The sequence below is a fragment of the Bos javanicus genome, chromosome 2 (genome assembly GCF_032452875.1).
Source record: "Bos javanicus breed banteng chromosome 2, ARS-OSU_banteng_1.0, whole genome shotgun sequence".
In the NCBI taxonomy this organism is placed as follows: Eukaryota; Metazoa; Chordata; class Mammalia; order Artiodactyla; family Bovidae; genus Bos; species Bos javanicus.
The window spans coordinates 90,772,713-90,785,280 of NC_083869.1; the positions used below are offsets into that span (position 1 = coordinate 90,772,713).

At 44.1% G+C, this 12,568-nt stretch overlaps 1 protein-coding gene across 4 annotated transcripts in view; it reads left to right on the top strand.

Annotated features, from left to right (window-relative positions):
* Nucleotides 1–12,568, top strand: part of KIAA2012 (KIAA2012 ortholog) — a 126,276-nt gene that overhangs the window by 70,124 nt on the left and 43,584 nt on the right. For all 4 annotated transcript variants that reach the window (XM_061381696.1, XM_061381701.1, XM_061381711.1 and 1 more), the window contains one exon: nt 3,647–3,784. In XM_061381696.1, the coding sequence (XP_061237680.1) occupies nt 3,647–3,784 (138 nt within the window). The remainder of the gene's footprint in view (nt 1–3,646; nt 3,785–12,568) is intronic.

Here is a 12,568-nt window from a genome sequence, read left to right on the forward strand (position 1 = left end):
AGCCTGTGTGCAGCCCACGCACCTAGAGCCTATGCTCCACGACAAGAGAAGCCCTTACACCCCAACTAGAGAGGAGCCCCCGCTCTCCAAAACTAGAGAAAGCCTGCGTGCAGCAGCTAAGGCCCAGTGCAGCCAAAAAATAAATAAATGTTAAAAAACAGTACTGCACATTCCAGTGACTGTAGAGTCTCACTGGAAACATTCCATCAAGCTAGAATTGATGGCCCCTGAACCTTAGGGAGATGAGCCATACAGTCAAGAAGCTTGTTTTATCAAATGATTTATAAGCTAAGTGATTCGGAGAGACTTCTCAAAGTCTCTCAACTCCCTACTCTTTAATCTGAGCACCACATAAGGAGTTAAAATAATTCTAGCCATTGGATCGAGTCTTGGCTGTGTCTTTTGTCCTCCAACTTAACACAAAATCTTCTCTTGACGATCATGAAGAAACTTCCCTCAAAATCAGTGTTGTCTGATTTCTATTATTCCACCCAGTGACTCATGTATGGTTTTGGAAGCTAGAAAGCTTCAAATGCTTTGTTTGATTCTTGTTTGGACCACATGCTTTCATTTGATCTAGAAACAGGGAGGGGAGGTCTCACTTGGAGAAGCTAATCAGATATATAACTGAAATGGCAAAAAAAAAAAAAAATGCGTATGTATTTGTCCAGAAAAATCTTTATCTCTAGCCCCATTTCAAAACAAAGGAAAAGGGTGTGGATGTTCATCAGAATGATGGCTGCTTATGGGGATTCACTGTTAATTCATCATTAACACTTAAAAGTAATACAAATGTGATGGAAGGGAGAGCTATGCCCAGAGACAGCCATCCAAGAGTTAGTCTCCTAGAAAATATGGAAATGATCAAATCCACACCCAGGGTGATCTCATAGCACACTAATGTATGTGACCCCAGGAAATCAGCCCTGAAAAATAACACGTCACTTTCCTCTGGGAATGAGGAACCCAGTCCTATGCAGAGGACAGTCCTCGAGGTCAGCACGTGCTCCCTGGATGTCTCTCTTGCCCTCCCCAACCAAGTTGGGCCATAACATGTAGCTTGCGCACAATGTTATCATTACTCTTTTTTTTCCCATGCTTTTTTATGGTGGTAAAAGTTATATAATATAAAATATACTTATTTTAACCATATTTAACTGTACAGTTCAGTGGCATTAAGAACTTTCACATTGTTGTGGAGGTCTCACCATCATCCATCTCCCAAATTTTTCACCTCTCCTAAACTGAAACTCTGACCCATTAAACACTAACTCCCTATCCCCAACCCTACGCCCCTACTCCCCAGCCCCTGGCATCTACCGATGTAGTTTCTGACTCAATGAATGTGTCTATTCTAGGTACCTTGTATGAGTGGAATCAAACTGTATTTGTTTGCACCTAATGTGTATTGGAATGCATTTTAAGGTTAATTTATGTCCTACAGATTGTACCTTCTTTTTCTCCCCGTGTGGTAGGTTCTCATTAGTTACCTATTTTGTACATGAAGTGAAGTGAAAGTCGCTCAGTTGTGTCCGACTCTTTGTGACCTCATGTACACAGTCTATGGAATTCTCCAGGCCAGAATACTGGAGTGGGTAGCCTTTCCCTTCTCCAGGGGATCTTCCCAACCCAGGGATCAAACCCAGGTCTCCCACATTGCAGGCGGATTCTTTACCAGCTAAGCCACCAGGGAAGCCCTATGTATGTATTTTATGTATAGTGTATATATGTGTAAGCTGCTGCTGCTGCTGCTGCTAAGTCACTTCAGTTGTGTCCGACTCTGTGGGACCCCATAGACGGCAGCCCACCAGGCTCCCCCATCCCTGGAATTCTCCAGGCAAGAACACTGGAGTGGGTTGCCATTTCCTTCTCCATATATGTGTATATATATATATAAATCTTAATATCCCAATTTATCTCACCACCCCCTCTCCTCCCTTGGTGTCTATACGGTTGTTCTCTATGTCTGTGTCTCTATTTCTGCTTTGCAAAAATGTTCTTCTGTACTATTTTTCTAGATGCCACATATACGTGCTAATATACGATATTTGTTTTGTTTGGCCAGTATGTAGCAAGTGTGTATTCATTTCCTGACCCTGTGCAGGGCACGGCAGGTACCTGGGAACAGGACAGCCATGGTTTCCAGCCCTCGTGGAGCTTATAGTCAGTCTGGTGGGGAGGAAAAGGTGGCTGCACATGCATGAGCGTCTCTCTGGGCACGGTGGGAAGAGCTGTGTTCTTTGAGATGTCACGGGAGGCACAGATGAGCCAGACCCAAAGGATGAGGAGGAGTTAAAAGGGAGGGGTGTGTTCCCCAGAGATGGGGAGCATGTGGGCAGCCTTGCTCCCGGAACTGAAAGGTCGGAGCTGACGGCAGCCCTCTGAACTTGCTCTTCCCACGGTGAGGTCAATGGTTCCTACAGAGAGCCCCACCAAAATTCCCCTCGCCTCCTTCAGAGTTTGCTCAAACACTGCTTTCTTGTAGGGGTTGTGGGGGTGGGGGGGGGCGGTCCTTGACTACTTAAAATTGCAACCTCCATCACCTTCCCCAGCTGCTCCTCACTCCCCTCTCTGCTTTATTTTTCTCCATATCACGAGTAACCTTCAGATGTAACTGATGTTCCACCTATTTGCTTGTTACCTCATCCCTCTCAGTGGAATGGATGTGCAGTTTTCCTGAGAGTGAAGCCTCTGTCTGCTTCTTGCACTGCCGCATGCTTTCTCCTGGGCATAGAACAAGTACACAATAAGTATTTGTTGAATGACTGAATGAGACAGGAAAGATAGTCCAGAGCCAGGCAAGAAGAGTCATGTAAACCTTCTAAGCGGGTTGGCCTTCATCCTGAAGGGAAGGCCTTTGAAGGTCTTAAGCAGAAGAATGATGTGGTCCAGTTTGCATCCGGAAAAAGCACCTGGGTTGCAGTACGGAGCGTGGGCTGGCAAGCAAGTTCAGGATATGCTTTGTCATGCTCTGTGGGGTGACAACATTTGCATGTTGTGGCCATAGGAGATCAGAAAAGCCCCCGGACACCTCCACCAGCCCATTCTTCCTTCCCTCTCTGCTAGATTTGTTCAAATCACTCTTTCTAACACATCAAATACATTTTAAATTTGGAGATAAACTGAAGTCTTGATATAACTGTGTTTGCTGCAAGGCAGATTTAATAACTGTTCATGGAAGCTGTAGAAGTAGCAAAAAGATCTCATCAAAAAAAGGAGTTCAGAAAAAAAAAAAAAAAGTTCGGGGCAGTCCATGATTTCGGCTCTGTATTTACCTGCTGTGTGACTTTGGGCAAGTTACTTAACCTCCAAGAGCCTCCAGTTCCTCATCTGCAAAATGGGGCTAGCAATATATGCCTCACAGAGCCATTAGGAGGATTATATAAAGTGACTCCTACCCGGCAATACAGTAAGGTGCCTTTTCCCACTTTCCCATCATGCTGACTCCAGGTGTGAATTCATAACCAGACTCAAGTTATCCTCCACACATATGAGTCCCTTGTCTCTTCCATGGTAAAAATAGGTGTTACTATTAGTGTTCCAACGATGAAGAATTGCTTTCTATAAATATTTGGGGATTCAGACTAGCTCTTGTCGCACTGTATATCATTCCTATGAATGCTGGGCTTTCTGCTTCTCTTCACAGGGAGCCCAGCAGTCCTTGGAGGCAGCAGCTCAGAAGACAGGAGAGCCTCAAAGTTGTATAAATAAAGGGCTGATATGTTCAAACAGAAAAGAATTTTACACGCGCAAGCTGCACCTCGACATGACGCCGTTCCTGAAGGTGATCTCACACTGAGAAGACGAGGGGTTTTATAGACACATACACAGGGATTCCAGTTAATACACTTCTGCATGGTACAAAAAAACAGCTTCAGAAGTCCCTCAGAGTTCCTGCTTTATCAGAAGGGACAGAAAATAGGCAGCTTGTAGCAGAGGAAGATAGAACAAATTAGGACAGTAATCACAGGCAGCCATCGGGGACAAATCAGTTGGGTGTCTGGTTTGGTTGGTGGAGGACAGGGAAGAGAGAGGAGAAAGGATAACCTTGAACCACTCATAAAACAGGTAAATATAACTCATTTTATCTTGACAGTTGTTACAATAATTGTTACTGTTTTACCATTGTAAATGGGCAGAGCTGATAATCCTACTATAGAGAAGGCTAACTCTTGACTTAACTATTTAGAAGGCAACTGCCAATCCTCTTCTGGATGTCTGACCCTGTTTTCACTAGGAGTTCATTACTTTCCCAAGCTCAGCTTCAATTCAGCTAAGGGTACTGAGAGTTCCTGTGGTGGGGATGGCACTTGTCCATCTTTGCAATACGCCCTCCTGCCCTGGCATCTAACAGCAACTGGCTCATGGAAGAGGCTTCCTAAATGCTCCATAAGTGGATCCCCTTCTCATCCCACAATCCTCTGACTTAAGAGCCTCTTTCTCCCCATTATTTGCCCCCCTCAGAGGTGAATGAACAAGAAATAAATGACCTTGGAGTGAAATAAACTGATCAGGAACAAAGCAAGTCTTGGCCTGGAAGCATCTCAGGTCTTTCATACTACCCTCAAAAAACAAGATCCCAGGTCCTTGATAAGAAGTGGTGACTAAGAAAGATAGAAACAAAGGTGAAGACGTCAAACACTCGTGGGGCTCATGATGGGAGCACTTTCCAGTGCTGTAGACTGGAAGGGACTTCCAAGTTCACGTGGGTCACCCTCCTAACCTCACTGGTCCAGAGTTCTTAGGTTCCAGCTGCTTTGAGTGGTCCCAGTCCCAGCTCTGCCAGGTGGGGCTTTGATTCCGAGTCACGTATGCCCCAAATCTGTCTCTCTCCATGGCTGGGTTTTTCTTTCCTGTTTCCTCTTAGATAGGCTCTTTCCCCATGGTTTCAAGATAGCCATGAGCTTCTGTTTTCTAAATCACTGGCCTAGCTTGAGTCCCATGGCCATGCACAAATGAAATCACCATGGCCAGAGGAATGGAAGACACTGATTTTCCCAGCCTGGAGCCATAGGAACTCAGAGTAGGGAGGAGAGGAGTGTTTCAAAAAGGCAAACTTAGAAGAAGAGAATGGTTCTGGGAAGCAAACCTAAAGATTTTCCTAGAAGTATTCAAAATAATTACTTTGATTCATTATTCATCGTATGCCACCAAAACAATGTACCACAGTCTGGGTGGTTTAAACAATGGAAATTTATTTTCTCACAATTCTGGAAGCCAAAAGTCCAAACTTAAGGTGTCAGCAGAGTTGATTTATTCTGAGGTCTTCTCATGGCTCATAGATAGCCGTCTTCTCTCTGTGTCTTTACGTGATCTTTCCTCTACACGTCAGTGTCCTAATCTCCTCTTGTTTAAAGACATCAGTCGTATTGGCTTATAGACCATTCAAACAACTTCATTTTACCTCTTTAAATATCCTGTCTCCAAACACAGTCACATTCTAGGATACTGAGGGTGTTCTTCAACTTACGAATTTCAGAGAAACACAATTCATCCCCAAACACTTATGTTAATGAAACTATGCTCTTCTTTTCCTTAGCAACACTTTAGTTCTTCCCTTAGGGCTTGAAGAATTATGGTTGATGCTTCCTGGGATGCGATATCGTCATTAGCACTATTCATTCATTCAACTCATAATGAGCATCCACTACCTACTGTGTGTCTGGCACTTTCTGGGCCTTTGAGATACATCAACAAACAAAACAGATAAAGCCTTGTCCAGGCAACGTATATGGTAAATTAATAACTGCTATGTAAATAAGACAAGAACATATTTATGGAGCCTCTAGAAGCTGCAAGTGAGGGATTTTACAATTTTTGTGTGTGTATTTAGTGTCCACAGTGCTTTCCTGTTACACGTTTTCATTCAGCAATTTTGGCACCATATTATAGAAGGAAAGGCACTGTCATCCCCAAGGCCCACTTTCTAGTCCATCCTTTTCAAGACTCACAGAAATTATAACTCAGTCTGCTTCTGCATGAGACTGATGGGGACACTCTAGACTTTCTGACTCCCAGACCAGTCCTTGCCCCTCATACTATATCTTTTCTTGCAAATGTTCAGTGTTAACAGCTCTCCCTAGATAGACCTTCTGCTTGCTGAGGTGGCAGCTGCCAGACTCTTAGGGGCTGCCTCGCAGAAAGACTCAAATCTCAGGATTGTACATCAAAGGATGGAAAGCTCAAATCAAGAAAGGCACACAGGCTGTTCAACTCAGTCTATACTTTTCATCTCTGCACTTCCTGCCTAGTCACGGGGCACTTCATTCATTTTTGGCTGGTGCATGTAGGAAGCAGTGCACATTTCAGGGGATGAGGGTAAGAAACAAAAATATTGGAGCAGAAAAGGGAAATGGAAAAGGATATAAATAATCACAATTGCTAACATGAATGAACAATTGTTCTGTGCTAGGCTCTGTTGTAAATTTTACATGCAAGAACTCATTTAACTCACAAAGCGAATCTAAGAACTAGGTAGCATTATCCCATTTTACAGATGAGGAAAGTAAGGTCTTGAGAGGTGAAGTGACTTCTCAAATGTCATACAGTTGGTCAGGCAGCCCTGCGCCAGAGTCCATGTTTTGTTTGTTTGTTTGTTTCTTGGGCACACCTCATGGCATGAAGAAACTAGCGCCCCCTGCAGTGAAAGTGTGGTCTTAACCGCTGGACCACCAGAGAAATCCTGCTGCTGCTGCGGCTGCTAAGTTGCTTCAGTCGTGTCCGACTCTGTGCAACCCCATAGACGGCAGCCCAGCAGGTTCCCCCGTCCCTGGGATTCTCCAGGCAAGAACACTGGAGTGGGTTGCCATTTACTTCTCCAGTGCATGAAAGTGAAAAGTGAAAGTGAAGTTGCTCAGTCGTGTCTGACTCTTAGCGACCCCATGGACTGCAGCGCACCAGGCTCCTCCGTCCATGGGATTTTCCAGGCAAGAGTACTGGAGTGGCGTGCCATTGCCTTCTCCGAGAGAAATCCTGGGACCCATGTTTTCAACCACTTCGCTATAAAACTTCCCTGCAGGCCTCAGCTGAGTCCTATCCAATCAAAATCAGCACCTACCAAATTAGATAGGCATCCAACACAGCTCCTTCTAGAAAATTCCATCCCTAAGCACTCATCCAGTCTTTTGCAGGAAGATTTTCTGATTCTGCGGGGCTCTGCCATTCCCCTCCGTTTCACCTGCGTTCTGTGGAGTCAGCATAAAGCTTTGTCTCCCCATGATCGCTCATTTCCCTTCAGACAGGATACATTGAGCATCTACTGTGTATCAGACACTGTTAGGCGCTGAGTGTACAGAGATGAATCATTGCCATCCCTGGCCTTCCAAGGAATCTGTAATCTAAGAGGCAGATAAACAAAGAAGTGGATAGTATCAGCACAGTTTTGTGCAGAGGTCAGCCCAGGTTGCTACAGGAGAGACGCCTTCATTTATTACACGTGGAATCCTCCTCAGATTCAAGAACCTCTTTATAACACTGAAGGCAATGCTGTCAGCCCATTTTCTAGGATAATCTGTATCAGGCTTAGATCTGGGGAAACATGATCAACCCAGAGTACATCTGGGTTCACATAAAAATTGACCCATGTTTTTTCTTTTTAAATCTATTTTTTGTAAAAGAAATGGTAATTGATGAATAAATTAAGATAGAGATTTTTTTCCCTGGGAATTTTAATAAATTATCAGGGTTAGGTCATGGTAGTGGGGAAGAAAATAGCAATAATGCCAATTAATGCTAGATACAGAATTGAATATGCTTATACTCGACACTGACATCAAAGGGTATGTACGTTATGCCCAGAGGATATGAAGAATGAGAAATAAGCCTCCACCTCACAGCCATCACACAGGCAGTCATCGCTTGGTGCCCTTGAATCCCGACAGAGGGACCTGCCTGAAATGGGGTACCCTGAGTTGTCCCCTGTCCTTGGTTAGGAGTCAGGTGTTACTTGGATGTAACTTACGCAGGCAGGTGTGGGTACATCCTGCCAAGAAGAGTCTGGCTGTCACTACCCTGAACCCTGTGGTCATGTGGGGAAGAGACAACATGGATTTCAGTGAGGAGAAGTAACGGCAAAACGATGCTTGATGCTCAAGACGTTGTCCAGAGGTGGAGTGGGCCCCTGAGGAGGGAAGTTCCGATGCCTAGAGTCATTGAAACCTACTTTGTTGACCACCAGCAGGCAAGTTGCAGATGAATCCCAGGCTGGTTTCCAGATGCGATGACCCCAGGACACTTGAAAATAATTTTGCCAGCAAGAATATTCAGGGCATTGAGTCTGTGACAGTTCCTCCCCAAAAAAAAGCCCGAATTAAGTGGACTCTTATCAATATTAAAGTATCTGACCAGCAGTTGGGAAGCCCTGGGTGTTCTCGGACTCTGAGCAACCTTGTCACACTGTGGGACTCCTCTTCAGCTGCCTCTTCAGTAAGATGGAAATAGTAATACTGGAACCTCCCTACCTACCTCTCAATGGTGAGGCGAGAATTAGACGAAATAATAATTTTCAAAGAGTTTTCACATCTATAAAGGATTCGATTCACAAAGAAGAAAGAAATATTCACTGATCCCTGCTAAGAGCAGGCCTTCCACATATTAAACCTTATTTAATTTCCCCCACCCCCTTCCTGGTAAGTGTACAGTTCACCACTGTGCAGATGAGGAAACTGAGGATTGGTGAGATGAGCGAACCAAAGAGTGATGTAACTGGCGGGAGAGGGAGCTAGTTTTCAAAGCCACCAAACCTACAATTCCTCTTATTGATAAGGTTTATCTGCGCTGTTCCTGAGAAGAATTTAATTGTATATCTTTGTTTAGCCTTTCAGTACCTGGAAGAGGAACAGAGATTTAATACTTTCATCTTAATAATGCAAGATACCTTATGATTTTCATAAATCCATTCGCTTTATTGAAGAATAAATGTGAGATCTTTTTAATACATGAGAAAAGTTGTACGACCTTGCAGTTGAAACTCACAAATGAGACCCTGATTCCCTTCAAGCATCAATAAGGCATTGAAATTGGTCATATAATGCATGTGTTAAATGATATGTTACAAAGAATTTCCAAATATATTTTCCTAATTTAGCTTTTCAAGAACTCTCTACAAAATGTATCATTACTCCCATTTCACAGATGGAGAGGCTATGATCAGTCATACAGCGTGAGGCCAACTGGAGCCCCACCTCTGGCTCCTGCTCCCCCTCTGCCCTGTAGTTCTTTCCCGGAGCCTGCTATGGGCCTAGAAGTACCATGCTCAGATAGGGGGCTGGGTGTGAGGGGAGAGGGCAGGGCCAGTGGAAGGTTCTCCAAGAACAGCTGAGACCTTCAGGACACCTGGCCCAGCCCCTGTCTGTTGCAGAAACTGAGGCTCAGGAAGTAATTACCTCACATGACCTGTAAGGCCTGAGATGTAGGATCCAAGCTTCAGTGCACAAGGTCTGAGTCCAGGGCCTGCACCCCAACCCCTGGGGCAACTGTCTCTCTTGTCTGGTTTTAGCGCTGCAGTTTGTGTTTACCAAGTGTTTGTTACCATCCCCACTCACCCACACCCCTCCCCAGCCCTAGAATACCACACTGTTGCCAGCACTCTTTCTAAATACAGCTCAGTCATGCCACTGGTTTGCTTGAAATTTCCTACCACGTCCCCATTGGCCTTCCGGTTAAATCCTGGCATCAAAAAATGTATTTCTTTTATAAATAGAAAAATAGAGCAAACAAAAAAAAAATATTTTTTAAAACTCCAGACTGCAATATGCAATATCTGGCTGGCCAGAGTCTGATTCCCACTGTCTGGGCACTGAAGCCATGCCGAACATCCCTGGCGCCAGCACAGCCTCCTTGCTCTGCGGGAACTGCCCGCCTCCCCTTCCCCGCAGGACTTAGCACCACGTCCACTGGTAAACAAACCTCCCCAGCCTAATTTAGCTTCACCTCCCCTGAGGTCCTGCAGAAAACTGTCATATCACTACATTTATCACACTGCATGGCAACGGTGAGATTTCTTGTTTCTCCACTGAGAAACAAGTTACTGAGCTTCTCACAGATTTTTTCAGCTCGGTGCCCCCGGCGTCCAGCACAGTCCCTTGCGCACAACAGACACTCAATATATAGTCGTAAGCTGAATGAACCGATGAAGAGTGAATGACCTGGCCAGAATAACTGAGCTGGGATCTGAATTTTCTGTCCTTTGGTTTGTTTGGCTCACTTGAGTATTATTGCCGTGTTTCAATCATTGCTTTTGTAACTCATTAAAAGCGACAGCATTTTATTTAGTTTTAGTTTTTCCAGTTCAAATCTTGAATTCAAAATATATTCAGGAGGTTTAAAATATTTAACTATAAAAGGGTATGTCTCCCAGTTGGGCTCCCTCCCCATCCCACGCCACTATTGGCTGGTTTTCTGTGTACCCTTCCTGGGGTAGAGACATATTTTATATATGTTTTCACATTATTATACTGGAGGAGGAAATGGCAACCCACTCCAGTATTCTTGTCAGGAGAATCCCATGGACAAAGGAGCCTGATCCATAGGGTCAAAAAGAGTCAGTCAGTACTGAAGTGACTTAGCAGGTTACGTATTATACACATTGCTTACGGTCTTACTTTTTTGTTTTACTTAATATATTTTGGAGTTCTACTTCAATTCATTAAGAGATCCTTTTTAATGGTTGCATTGTATTCCATCGTGTAAATTACCATGATTTACTTAATACATCCCCAATTGACGAGACATGTAAGTTGTTTCTAATATGCTGCAACGAATGACCTCAGATGTGTCTTTTCACATGTGTGTTCATGTATGTAAAAAATAATAGGTTTTTGACACCTTTCTAAGCAACAGGGAGAATTTTTTTTCTTAAGGCCACACCACATGGCTTGTGGGGTCTTAGTTCCCGAACCAAGGATTGAGCCCACACTCTTGGCAGTGGAAGCAGGAAGTCCTAACCACTGGACCACCAGGGAACCCCCCAGAATTTCAAATTAAAACTATTTATGTTTCTAACAGGGACTCATCAGAAAATTCTTTCCAAATCCCCAATTCTGTCTGCATCTCTCCATCTGTGAAAGGAGAAGAGTATTTCTTGCTCCTGAAAGCTGATAGCTGCTTGCTATTAAGACTGAAGGTTTATTCTTCTGGGCTTTGAAATTCTTCCAAAAGAGGAAGCTTGTTTTTCCCTTTTAATCCAATTTCCTGTTAGACTAAAAAGATTTATAAACAGGATTTTTAAAAATTTATCTGTTTTGTAGTCTTCTAACAGCAGTTTACTAGACTGAGGCAGGTTTTTCCTGCAATCGTTTTTTTTTAAAAACCTTTCCATTTACTCAGGGATGAATTTTTCTTTTTTTTTTTTTTTAACTGCATCAGGCCAAATCTGCTTTGTCTCCAAACGGACACATGCAAAAGAAGGAAAGTTACTTACCTGCTGTAGGTTTTCTTAGTCAGAATATCTTAGCAGCCACAAACACTAAGCTAACAGGTGAGAAGCACACCGGGTAAAAAGCCACCAAGCAAGCAGAGAATGTCAAAACAAATTAGCAGATAATTGTCTCTTCTCAAAGCAGCTTATGTATTTGATGATAAAGTGACTGACTGTCAGCTAAAGGGTGAGGAACTGGAGTCCCGGGGGAGGCTTCTAGGGCCTTCAGATTCCTTCTCCATGGCTGAAGTGAAGCTGTGTATCACGCAGATTCAGGTGACAAAGGCCAAGAGCTAGCCTTATAGAACACTGGGGGCTTTATTTGAGTCACTGACTCTACCCGCCACATTTCCTTGGCAACTTAAGAACTGCTCTTCCTGCCCTCTAGAGAAGAGCCATGGTTCTCAATCCTGGCTGCATATTGGAACCACCCAAGAAGCCTTAAAGATGCTCCAGCTCCAGAAAGTCTGATTTTAACGTTTGAGGTTAGGGCCTAGGAATCTTCAATCCTAAAGGAAATGAGTCCTGAATATTCATTGGAAGGACTGATGCTGAAGCTGAAACCTCAATACTTTGGCCACCTGCTGGGAAGAGCCAACTCATTGAAAAAGACCCTGATGCTGGGACAGATTAAAGGCAATGGAGAAGAGGGTGGCAGAGGATGAGATGGTTGGATGGCATCACCAATTCAATAGACAAGAATTTGGGCAAACTCCGGGAGATTGTAAGGGACAGGGAAGCCTGGCGTGTTGCAGTCCATGGGGCTGCAGAGTCAGACATGACTTGGAGACTGAACAACAACAACTGCCTAGGAATTTTTTTTTTTTTTAAGTTCCATAGATAATTCTAAGATGCAGTCAGTGTTGAGGACCATCATTATAGAGATTTCTGGGTTGTGGGATTGCAAGCAGCTTGTATCACTCAGAGAAAGAAGAAAGGGTTTCATGTGGTAAGAAATCCAATCCATGGTTATCCTGGAAACCCCACAAGCCTGACCCTTTTGCTCCCTCACTTCAATCCCTCAGTACCTTCCATCTGTTTTCAAGGCAAAGACCAAGGTACTGAGAGTCTAACTTGTCCCCAACCGTTCCACTTTGCCCCCTCTCTGCAGTGGTCACACTGTGGCCCCCCCGAGTCCCTGCGGGTACCTCG